The 12,995-nt window shown below is 46.0% G+C and overlaps 1 protein-coding gene across 1 annotated transcript in view; it reads right to left on the reverse strand.

Moving 5' to 3' along the window:
- LOC120024042 (exostosin-like 3) overlaps positions 1-12,995 on the reverse strand; it is a 44,551-nt gene that overhangs the window by 3,851 nt on the left and 27,705 nt on the right. The window contains exons 2-5 of the mRNA XM_038968142.1: positions 5,011-7,644; positions 4,108-4,235; positions 2,694-2,838; positions 471-599 (exon numbers count right to left, since the gene is read on the reverse strand). Of these exons, the coding sequence (XP_038824070.1) occupies positions 471-599; positions 2,694-2,838; positions 4,108-4,235; positions 5,011-7,152 (2,544 nt within the window). The 5' untranslated portion in view covers positions 7,153-7,644. The remainder of the gene's footprint in view (positions 1-470; positions 600-2,693; positions 2,839-4,107; positions 4,236-5,010; positions 7,645-12,995) is intronic.

Here is a 12,995-nt window from a genome sequence, read left to right on the forward strand (position 1 = left end):
AAATGAGGATGACTCTTAGGGTTGATTCTCCAGGAAAAGGAAAGTCACTCATTGGTTATAGGAGGTTACTTCCCACCACATGCATTATTCACCTGCCTTATTCCTACCAGGGCCAACTTGCTGTCAAGTCACACACGCCATCGAAGCCTGTTCTAATTCCTGAATGGAACACCTGGGAATATTCCAAGATTCCGGGTCCCACAATTCCCCCTGGCTCGATTGGCATAATTAGTCCACTAGCCATAAATATGTATATACTAGTATAAATGTCTTGCAAATAGATGTCGAGGGAAACGCAAGCATAGGGCAACAATCCAATCTTGCTGTGCTCTGATTTATAATTTGCCAGAGAATATTGAACATGTCAGGTTGAGTAATGGTTGGCTAAGTGAGCAGAAATATAAATAAACAGTGCCCGGGGTGTGTGTGTCTTTTTGGAGCATACGTGTGTGTGTGTGCGCCCCACTGACCTTGATAGGGGGCTTTCGGGTGATGTGTGACACCAGGAAGTTCATGGCGATATCCTCGCAGTTGATGTACTCGTCCACCATGTCGCGGATGGCCTGAGGCATCACATACGAGTACAGGTACGCGTAGTACTGCAGCAGAGAGACAAAACATATGAGGGAATCAACCGGCGTCCCGTTCATTTGAACACGCAACCTTTTTAAACATTTTGCAACAGAAAATGAAAATGAGCAAGTCCAGTGGACAAGTCATCCCTCCCTGTTTAACGTTCTTTTCTTCCGTTTAGTGCCTAATGAATATGGCCCAGGTGGAATGAGGAGAGGGTGAGACAGGTCAGACCAAAGAACGTACAAGGAAGTCATGGAGAGGAGGGATGAGGGTGATGCATCTTATAGAAGACAGGTAAGTTTCGGAAAGCATTCAGACCTCTTCACTTTTTCCATTTTGATACGTTACATTCTTATTCTAAAATTGATTAAATAAAACATTTTACTCATCATTTTATACACAATACCCCATAATGACAAAGTGAAAACAGGTTTTTAATTTATTTCCCCCATTTAATAAACCTAAAATATAGAAATACCATATTTACATAAGTACTCAGACCCTTTACTATGAGCTCAGGTGCATCCTGTTTCCATTGATCATCCTTCAGAAGTTTCTACAACCTGATTGGAGTCCACCTGTGGTAAATTAAATTGATTGGACATGATTTGGAAAGGCACACACCTGTCTATATAAGGTCCCACAGTTGACAGTGCATGTCTGAGCAAAAACCAAGCCACGAGGTCAAAGGAATTGTCCGTATATCTCCGAGACAGGATTGTGTCGAGGCACAGATCTGGGGACGGGAACCAAAATATTCCTGTTGCATTGAAGGTCCCCAAGAAAAAAAGTGGCCTCCATTCTTCTTAAATGGAAGAAGTTTGGAGAAACCAAGACTCTTTATACAGCTGGCCGCCCGGCCAGATTTAGCAATCGGGGGAGAAGGGCCTTGGTCAGGGAGGTGACCAAGAACCCGATGGCCACAATGACAGAGCTCCAGAGTTCCTCTGTGGAGATGGGAGAACCTTCCAGAAGGACAACCATCTCTGCAGCACTCCACCAATCAGGCCTTTATGGTAGAGTGGCCAGGCGGAAGCCACTCTTCAGTAAAAAGGCACATGACAGCCTGCTTGGAGTTTGCCAAAAGGCACCTAGAGACTCTCAGACCATGAGAAACAAGATTCTCTGGTCTGATGAAAGCAAGATTGAACTCTTTGGCCTGAATGCCAAGCGTCACATCTGGAGGAAACCTGGCACCATCCCTACGGTGAAGCATGGTGGTGGCAGCATCATGCTGTGGGGATGTCTTTCAGAGGCAGGGACTGAGAAAATAGTCAGGATCGAGGGAAAGATGAACAGAGCAAAGTACAGAGAGATCATTGATGAAAACCTGCTCCAGAGCGCTCAGGACCTCAGACTGGGGCAAAGGTTCAACTTCCAACAGGACAATGACCTTAAGCACACAGCCAAGACAACGCAGGAGTGGCTTCAGGACAAGTCTCTGAATGTCCTTGTGTGGCCCAGCCAGAGCCCGGACTTGAACCAGATCGAACATCTCTGGAGAGACCTGAAAATAGCTGTGCAGCGATGCTCCCCATCCAACCGGACAGAGCTTGAGATGATCTGCAGAGAAAAATGGGTGAAACTCCCCAAGTACAGGTGCCAAGCTTGTAGCTTCATACCCAAGAAGACTCGAGACTGTAATTGCTGCCAAAGGTGCTTCAACAAAGTACTGAGTAAAGGGTCTGAATACTTATGTAAATGTGATATCAGTTTTTTTTATATTAGCAAAAATGTCTAAAAACCTGTTTTTGCTTCATCATTATGGGGTATTGTGTGTAGATGAGGGAAAACAACTATTTAATCAATTTTAGAATAAGGCTGTAATGTAACAAAATGTGGGAAAAAGTCAAGGGGTCTGAATACTTTCCGAATGCACTGTATGATATAATAATATACGCCATTTAGCAGATGCTTTTATACAAAGTGACTTGCAGTCGTGCATACATTTTACATTACGGGTGGTCCCGGGAATCAAACCCACTATCCTGGTGTTGCAAGCGCCATGCTCTACCAACTGAGCTACAGAGGACCACCGAACAGAGCTACGTGCAGCATAGAGGTCAGGGCTCACGGGGTTGAAAGGTGTCACGACGGGGGAGGGAGGAGGAGAGTACCTTGTGAAAGAAGGCGGCGCCCGTCAGCACCATTGACAGTTCACAGGAGTAGTTAGAGTTGTAGAGCCATGACTGGTGGTTGACGTCCCAGGCATGGAACCTCCCGGGGAAGCCCACGATGCGGTCCCTGGCCTCCCGCCACACCCTGATCCACACAACCACACCAAGAGAAACATGACGAAAAAGACAGCAATATACTGGGGAGAATGAGCTGAGGAGAATTGCATCAAAATGCGACCACAATATATTCATATTGTATTGTACATGTAGGCCTATAAGGAAAATCATACTGCTGACAAAAAGGTCTCCACAGCTTGTCAGCGAGGACGGCAATCTACAAGGAGAAGAGATATGTGTTCTGTTGTGTATTATTTTCGGACGTGCACACGGACACACACGAGACTACAAGGACGTGCTCACTGAGGAGGAGTATCAACTGCTACATGTAGTTATCAGACGACACGTTCCTACTTAGGAAAAAAAATAAATGCTTTGCGCGTATAAGAGTATAACCTCTTCCCTTGGAGATGTAGTACATTCACGCTATAGAACGTCCCAGTGGGAATTTAGCGGTGGTTCTAGGTGAGGAAAAAAAATGATTACAGGATATTTCATGACAAATGACCCCGTTCATATGGTGCCTGCCTGGACACGCTGCAAAAGTGGTAAAACATTTGGACAATGCTGCAGTCGGGGATTTGGGGAAGCTGTTCAATGGTCATTTCAATACTTGATATTTACCCATTGATTCTTAAAGAATGTAACTTATAAATAAATGACTTACGGGCAATGGTCTATCTTTATCATAACCCAAAAATACAGGCCAAGGTTGTATTTCTCCCTTGTTTACAAACAAAGAATGTAAACAAAGTACGTATAGCTTCAAGATATGGTTCAAATATGAACAAACATGTCCAGTCATTGCGTCTAGAGCGCTGTCTATGGACGAGAGGTGTTACATTCCCTAGCTCAGCTTTTTTTTTTTCTCTCCTCTGTTTTGAATCCCACAATGTAGCTTTGCACATGGCCCTGATGTGATATTCAAGGTGAGGCAAGTCTAGTACTGTACGCTCATGTGGCGTTTGAACGTCAACATGGTCCATTTCTCTCTTGTTGATCTGTTAGGGTAAGTTGCATTAGTGTCATGTTTTGGTTTATGCTGTGGTACTGAGCTGAAAATGCATTTAAAAATGTCAGTGTGCGTTTTTTCATTATTATACTTATTTTTTTATTTTTTTAACTTTAGGAATAAGTGTCGATTCACATGATGCTTGTCGATATCTGTAGACAGATCATCGGTCTGCTGGGCTCCATGCATCTCTTTGAAAATCAATGAGGCACAAAACAAAGTAAACTTTCTTTCTCCAAAGAGCTTTGGATCCAATGACTGGTCCCAGATTCCCCTCTAACTGACCTGAACCCAAACATAATCTCGTCATGGCGGAGGTGGGCGTCGTCGTCGATGGACAAGATGGCCTCCGTCTCCACGGCGTCCCAGGGCAGGAAGCGGTTGTTGAGGCTGTTCTTCTCCGTGCGCACCACCTGCAGGACAGGAGAAGTGTTAAATAGAAAATATTTGAGTATTTTCTTAATTAGTTCACTGTTAATACAATCCCAAGAATGTGTGCATGTCGGTAGTCAACTTTTCAAGATAGACTTTTAAGTACAGACCAAAAACAGTATGTTTTGCATCACTATTCATTTAATCACTATTCATTTAAGCACAGGGTAATAGTCCAAACCACTCAGCCCCCCCTTTCTCAACAGCTTTATTAAGCTAACCCATCTAACAAACAACATGAAAGTATGGAATGATCTAATATCATTCAATAGTTATGCGGTTTGTCAAATGTGTGGAGGAATTAGGCTATTCATTCAAGATCATTAAACTATCCTCCCATATCTCCCTACAGAGAGGGACTCTCTTTCCTACAGACAGTGTAATTGGGATACTTGAGTATTCTGTTGAAGTTCCATTCTAAAAGCCAGACCTATTCTGTGGACATCACACTTTCCATTTCCTTTATATCAGCTGGTGTAATTTGTCTGGCTGCCCTGCAGAGTTGTAAGCGAAGCAGGGGGAGCAGATGAAATCAGCGTCGGCAGCTAGACCAATGTGCTTGAGCACACTCTCCGACACACATGGCCTTCCAAGACTGCTGCGCCACAACAAGTTACACTATTTGCATTTCAGAATGGAGTAGACGAGCAGGGCCTTTCAGATCACTCTCTCCCATTCAATCATATTGTTCAGTCTGAGCAGTGAGCACTAAGGAGCGGGGCATGTTTTGTATTCAGCGGCGTGGAAAGTACTCACCACGATGGGCAGGCCGATGTCTGGCCACAGTAGGTCGTCTGAAGGAGGCTTGGGGGAGTTCCACACCACCACCACCTTGTTGAGGTAGGGCAACCCGTTGAGCCGTTCCAGGGAGTTCATTAGCACCTCCTCCCTCTCGTAGGTCAGCATGACCACCGTGAACTGCTCCCGGGGCACGTTACCACCCAGCGCTGCCTGAAACTCCTTCCCCGAGCCCCCAGCACCGCCGCCAATGGGGCGGAAGCCCGTGCCCGAGCCCAGAAACTTGGCCTCCGAGGGCAGCACGGGGTCCAGCGGTGTGTGGGGGAACAGATGGAAAGGTCCCGGGGCACGGTTCCAGGTCTGGTAGGTGTTGGCTGACGTGTAGGTAAAGTTGCGGAGGAAGCGTGGCGAGGCGTAGGGTGGCTCCGTCTCCACGGGGCCCAGGTCCAGGTCACCGTTGTCGGCCAGGTTGGCGTCCGTGCCGGCCATCTTGCCTGCTTTGTGAGGGATCTCCTGGGCGGGCTCCTCGCGGATGGGTGCGGCAGGCACCTGGATGCTGGTCCGGACGCTGGCCAGGATGGTGCCCAGTACATTCTCCGAGGTGGAGAAGTAGGTCTCCCACAGGAAGCGGCCCTGTCGTCGCATGGCCAGCAGGTCGTTGTCTGATAGGCTGCGCAGCAGGAAATGCAGCTCGGTGATGCGGGGCTTAGGCACCATGATGGCTGCCTCGCTCCAGCGGATCAGCATATGGTAGGGCAGCCTAGCGTGGTCCCCAAGCACCACAGGGATGGCCCCCACCTCTAGGGCTTCAAACAGCCTCATGCTACTGCCTGCCGAGGCCACCAACTGACAGTCCCCGGGGGAGATGACCAGGGCGAAGGTGGAGGCCTTGAGGACCTCGAGCCGCTCCTCCCTCTCGCCACACAGAGCCCACTCGGTAGGCAGGCTGGGCCGCGGGGTCTTACAGGTGAACTCCACCAGCACCTGGTCCAGGTGGCTGTCCTGCACTGCCTTGAGTGTGCCGATGATGCGGTCGTCGTAGTCGGCTGGCGCATCTCCCTCCATCTCCTCCTCAAAGGACTGGTGCGGTCCCTCCTGCAGGCTACTTCGCAGAGACTCCACCTTCTCGCCCTGGAAGGTGAACAGGTACTTCCTCTTGACGGGCACCTGGGGCGGCACCTCCAGGAAGTTGGGCTCAGAGAGGGCGTGGACCAGCGGGGACACCACCAAGTCAAAGCCCTCGCGGTACTGCTGCTCCAGGAAGGTGGACTGGGCCACTGCCGCTCGGCCCGTGCTCACATTGTACAGGAAGTTCTGCGTCATGGACTTCCTGGAAAGATGGACCAGGAGGTGGTTGTGTCCATCGGACCTCCAGTAGGGCAGGGCCTTCAGCTGCTTCTCCAGCTCCAAGGGAGCCGGGAGGGGGGAGGAGGGAGTCTCCTGAAGCTCCCCAACCAGCACCACATACAGACAGGCGATGCTGGGGTTGTTCGTCACATAGATGCTGCTCTTTACCGAGGTGGTGAAGGCCTGCTTGACCAATGGGTCCAGGGACTCGCCCCAGGGGTAGGAGGCCGTGTCATAGACGTACACAGGGAAGCCAGAGGTCAACGGGCAGCGGGCGTAGTCGAAGCAGGAGCGCAGGCGGCAGGCACGGGCAGACTTGGGCGGGGGCAGGCCCGGGTCGTCCTTGTCGGGTAATAACCTCACGGGCAGAGAGAGCTTGGGCTGGTTCTGGGCCATCAGCTCTTTGTACGAGTGCTCTGTCTGGCTGATGACATTCTTCAGCTGCAGCAGGTCCTGCTTGGCACTGTCGATGCTCCGCTTGCACGCCTCGATGCGCAGGTTGAGCCGGGAGATCTCCCCGTTCAGCTCCTGCCGCTTTGCCTCCAGCTGTAGCAGCTCCTCACTGACTGACTCACGGATGCGGCACAGGTCTTGCACGTGCTTGGCCTCGCACAGTTCGCCACCGGGACGCGGGCCGAAGATGCGCTTGTCGGGGCCGCCCGCCTCGTCGATGGTGGTGAGGTAGTAGTGGGCGATGAGTGGGAAGAAAACCAGGATGAAGAAGAGCATGAAGCTGAGCCAGGTGAGGCGCACGCGCCGCAGCAGCCACGGCTGGCCGCCGGGCCCCACCCCACCACCGTTACGCTGCATCATGGGTTAGGGTCACTGGGCTTAGCTCAGCGCCGCGCCGGAGTCTCTACTAGTCTACAGGGATCAGCAGCCATGGTGCAACCTCGTCAACATGGTGTAACAGTGTTGGCTCTAAACCATCAGAATTGTTAAATCGACTTGTTTTGTCCTCATAAAATGTCATCTGAGTGGCTCTACCTGATCGTGGTTTTCCTTTTGGTATCAGGATGTAGGGGGACTTCACCTTTGTCTTGCTGGTGTGCCATAGTTCAAACAAGTCCTTGCCATCGTTCCTCTTGTATGGTGTAGTTGTATTTCTGACCTATGTGAGCAAACTGTCGGGTGAAGAGGAGCCCCTTCTGGTAAATGTTGGGGAGGAGGGCATGGCTGGGCACAGTCCTGCAGAGTGGCATCATGGGTCAGCTGCTACTGCCCTGGTTGTGCCCATTTTCTAGGTCCGTCAAAGAATGAAAGGCCTCCAAATTCTCCTCCAACATTGAATAACAAGACCTGAAACTGATAAAGAGAAACTATGTCAAAATGATAATATTTAAGGTCACTTAGTTGTCATTTAGTATATCAGATTAAAAAGAAGAAAAAAAAGAAAAATCCAGCCTTCACGTCATAGCCCAAATAAGTACCATACCAGAATTCTGATGATATCACTAGGATAAATAACATTCTTAACAATTCAATTGTGCGTGACGTGACATATGTTTTAAGTTAACACAAAAATGCATCATTTTAACATACATTTGAACGTAAATACAAACTAGCCAATGTGAAAATGTATTTCCCCAAATAATGCTTCTTTGATGGTTAAAACATGGTTGTGTTATCATGATGATGAGTCTAGTTTTCCCCATGTCTCTCCACAAGCCTGAAACAGAGATCAGTAACCTATCTGATAAGCAGCACTGTGCATACTGTATCAAAACTGCTGACACAAAGTATGGTTCATAGTAACAGCATCTCATCCCTTTAGGCAACATCCTCATTAGGAACTAACGGTTTTCTCCTCCTTGCTGGCTTTCCCAGGCTAAATCACGAAGGAGACAGGTCTTCCTGTTGAACAGCTCATTTCTAAAAAGAGAGACTGTGAATCACAATACTCTGTGTTGGAGGAAACAGTAACAACAAAGTTTAGGCTTTGCAATCAGCAGACCATTAGCAGATAAACCAAAGCGCTGATAGGAAAGACATACTGATTCAAATGGTAAGGACAGCCAGGGACAGGAGGAGAGACCAAAAAGGACATTTTGGGCATTTGTTCCCAGACAAGAGTCCTAATGCATCAGAAAATAATGAAAATAGCCTATTCTCCAGTAGACCAAAGAGGCATGGAACACAAACTAATCAATGCTGGTTCACACCAGTCTTGGGGAAGGCGACAGAACACAAACAGGACAGAACTAGACTATCTAAAGGCCAGAGAGTACAGTATCCTCACTGCTACATATTGGTAGATAAGGCTTGTTTGGCTGAAGGCCTATCAACTAGGCCTACACACTAAACCCAAAACACTATGTTCCCTGATAGGACTAACATTACAGAATGGAGTTCAGAATGACATTTCACACGGACATATAATATCACAAAATACAAAGTGTGAACAAGTACGGTACGTGTTTACCTTGGCAACAGACAAGGTTCAGTTGCAGATGAGCCATAAAGTCACAGTCCTGACAATTAGGCTGCACCATTCATTGGGCTACTGTGAGACCTAATCTGCAGAAGGGCCACTTTCACTGCTGTCCGATTATAACATGTTTGCCTGCCTGCTCGATTATAACACATAGATTACTAAAAGCCTTGAGGCTCAAGCATCCAGCATATGCATTTTTCTCCCCTAATGGAGCATCTTGCAATATGGCCACACAAGTCTGCTCTTATTTTCCACACTGTACTGTAGCTATCTGGGGCTAGCCTTCTTAACACAGTGTGTGCCAATACAGCAGCAGTGGTCATCAGCACAGCTCCCAGCAGGTCAGCTCCAAAGTGCTACTGTGTCACATGACGTCATCTCTGCCTGCTGGCCCTTGTACCTCCGAGGTGCCACTGGGAGACAGAGAGAGGTGCTGGCACTCGAACCCTCTAGGTGCCACTGGGAGACCCGAGAGAGTGCCTATCAGGAGCCTCCGATTAATTGCTGCGGGGCTGGGATGCAGATCTACAGTGTAATGGGAGGCAGATGCTGCAGCCTCTCGGGGGCAAAGCAACGCCACATCTAATCTGGGGCCATAAACACACAGACTAGAGCCCCAGCTCGTGTTAGCCCTTGGGTGAAAGTCTCATCTACAGCGGCAGGACTTCGGTAATCCTCAGAGTGCATAGTCTTTACTCTACACCACAGAGTTTAATTTAATCTGTAGAGCATGGATGTGGAACACACAAACATCCACGCCAGTGTTTCCTCTGGAAAGTTTTGTAGCAGTGGGGGGGAAAGGTCACGGAGTAGATGGACTTCTACGGTCCAGTAGGACTGAGAAGCTCAGTTCTGGTGACCTTTTAAAAAAGGACATTCTAACAAAAATGTGTTAAAATAAATTATGTTGACACAACCTAAAATAAAATTTCCACACTGAGAAATGAGCCCAATAACATATTGGTAAACTTTGCATGGCCCATATTATTAGGCATGTTATTAGCAATAAGAATGGCAGTGTTTTCCACGAGTGAATAGAAAACATAGCCAGCCAAGTGTCACCGGGTCAGAGCTCTATTTTGCTGGCCTCTGGCCTCTGGCCACATTCTAATGCCTAGATTCCATCTGAAATACACAGCAAAATTATTGCACACTTGAATACGAGTTTACCTCAGATTGGAAATATTTGTTGTGGTATTGTGTAGGAAAGTCATGACTTAACAATTTTAATGACTGAAAATGTATGAATTCAGTATATCGTAAATTGTTCTGGATATTGTCTAGGTCTAGGCCTGCAGTGCCTTCAGAAAGTATTCTTACTCATTAACTTTTTTTTGTGTTACAGCCTGAATTCAAAATGGACTAAATAGATGTTTTTACCTCACCCATCTACACACAAAACTCCATAATGACAAATGGAAAACACGTTTAGAAATTTGGGGAAATGTATTAAAAAAATAATAATTGCAGAAATCTAATTTACATAAGTATTCACACCGCTGAGTCAATCCTTTGTAGAAGCACCTTTGGCAGCGATTACAGATGGGAGTCTTTTGGGGTAAGTCTCCAAGCGCTTTGCACACGTGGATTGTTTATTCTTATTGTTTATCCATTATTCTTTTTTAAAAATTTTATTATCATCTAAAAGCTCTGTCAAGTTGATTGTTGATCATTACTAGACAGCCATTTTCAAGTCTTGCCCTAGATTTTCAAGACGATTTAGGTCAAAACTGTAACTAGGCCACTCAGGAACATTCAATGTTGTCTTGGTAAGCAACTCCAGTGTAGATTTGGCCTTGTGTTTTAGTTTATTGTCCTGCTGAAAGGTAAATTCGCCTCCCGGTGTCTGTTCCAAAGCAGACAACCAGGTTTTCCTCTAGGTTGTTGCCTCTGCTTATTGCTGTATTCCATTTATTTTTATCCCCCCAAAAACTCCCTAGTCCTTGCCGATGGCAAGCATACCTGTTACATGATGCAGCCACCATGCTTGAAAATACTTGGTGATGTGTTGGACTTGCCTCAAATGTAACACTTTGTATTCAGGACAAAATAAATGCATTTCTTTGCCACATTTTTTGCAGTATTACTTTAGGGCCGCATTAGCCGTTTACAAATCATGTTAAACACTATTATTGCACGCAGTGAGCCCATGCAACATACGAGACTTTTAAGCACATATTTACACCTGAACTTATTCAGTCTTGCCATAACAAAAGGGGTTGAATACTTACATAAATCTGAAATGTCTCGAGTCAACGAGGGGCTATGCGTTCTATGGAAAATAATGAACGACGTGGAAGGTGTGTTCCACAACACGCTAGCGGAGAGGAACTGACCTTCCACAGAGTTGCATTATTTTCCAGAGAAAGCATAGACCCCCGAGTTGATTATCCCTTTTATATAATGGCTATAATTTAACACATTTGCTGCTAGAAATGTGTCAATTTGCCAATATTATTGCGTTAAACATCCACTGAAGTAGCTTGCAATTTTCCTAGATGGCTACAGTAGGCGCCTTAGTAACCAAACCGACTTGCTAGTTTAGCTAACCAAACCATCAGTCCAAGCTTGCTTTTATGAAAATCAAATTCAACAATGCCAACAATGTTTTCAATTCGACTTTTGCTTTCAAAAGCAGCTCAAACATAGAACATGAAAGAAATTAACTATAGACATTGAATTCTACCGTGCTGATATACTGTGCGTTATAATCAGAAATGAGTATTCAACAATGACATGGTATAACAATTGAATAGATTTTTAATTCAGGCTGTAACAAAATGAAAGAAAAGTAAAGGGGTGTGATGAACTGTACATGATCAAGACTAAGAGAACAACTAAGCCAACAAACCTGTTAACATTTAAACTTATTCTCTTGAGATGAAAGTCTTATTTACAGTTGTACTGCAAGATATGAATTTCCACAATGTATGTTTTTCAAATTATGTATTTTATTAAAACAGAACAATTTAAGGTTTAGTTTTTTCAGGTTTCCCCGTTTTCACTCTGAAAATCACAAGTCCACAGCAATGCTTAAATCGCATCAGGAGACCACTTTTGAGGTCTGGGAAGAATCTGGAAGAATTTTGGGTGTAGTTACTCTTTATTTGAAGTGCTCGCTCACCTAGCTGTTTTTGTAGTGCACACGTGATGGTAGAGTTTGCAAAACAAATACCCACTGGATTGATTAAAATAATTAGGATATTCTGCCAGGGAAGCATAACTTGTAGTTAACATTTAATTGAGAAGGTTTTTGGGAAAGCCTTTTCATCTACCAGAAGAGTGTTTTTATTAGCATCCTCGCTAATGGCTACACAAAGCGTTAGACGCCCGAACCGCATTCACTTTGCCTCTTCAGAAAGTTTCATTTTTGACAGGTTTTGGCGAGAGTGAAACCGCTAGCTTCGCCTCTTTCTCGCTGCTGCGTTTCCCCGTCGTCGTTCGCTTGGTGACTGACAGGCGCCTGTCCTATCAATAGAGCACTAGAAGATGCATATCGTTCATTCTAGCTGGAGAGGGCTCGACGGACTAGCGAATTGAAACGTTTAAATGGAAAGTAGCCTGGTTAATATGAAGTGGAAAATGTTACCGGCTGATTAGCGACAGCCGGTGCTAATGGAAACACTAGCAGTATCACCTTTAGCCCAACTGAAGCAGCATAGAGAAGAAGAAAAATGCTTGGTTAAAAACAACCCAATTTGGATACTTTGGTAACCCAGCACTGGGTTGGACTGAAAACACGCAGGGTTATTTTTACCCAGCCAGTTGAGTTGCATGAATAACCCAACATGTTTGGTTGTTGGGATTACCCAAACATGGGTTAATTTAACCAACAGTTTCTTACTTTCATTCTGGATTTTATCCCAACAATGAGATTTGCATATGCTTTTTGGGAACTCATATGCCTCATTGAAGCTACACAAATTTGAATGTTCAACCTTAACATGTGATAACTATACAAAAGAACAGGAATACATTTTACACAGGTGGAAAGCCACGCCCCTACTAAACTAGCCTCCAGTCTTCTGATCTGACCTGCTGGGTCATATCTTTATAACGCAGCACCAAAACACATCAACAACCACCCATCCTGGCTCTTTTTAAAGAAAACCCAACACCTACAACCCAGCAGCTGGGTCAACCAAACAACCCAGCAGCTGGGTCAACCAAACAACCCAGCATGTTTTAGTGTAGCGGTAATAAATAAAGACTGAAACATGGG

The sequence above is a fragment of the Salvelinus namaycush genome, chromosome 29, assembly GCF_016432855.1.
Source record: "Salvelinus namaycush isolate Seneca chromosome 29, SaNama_1.0, whole genome shotgun sequence".
Classification (NCBI taxonomy): Eukaryota; Metazoa; Chordata; class Actinopteri; order Salmoniformes; family Salmonidae; genus Salvelinus; species Salvelinus namaycush.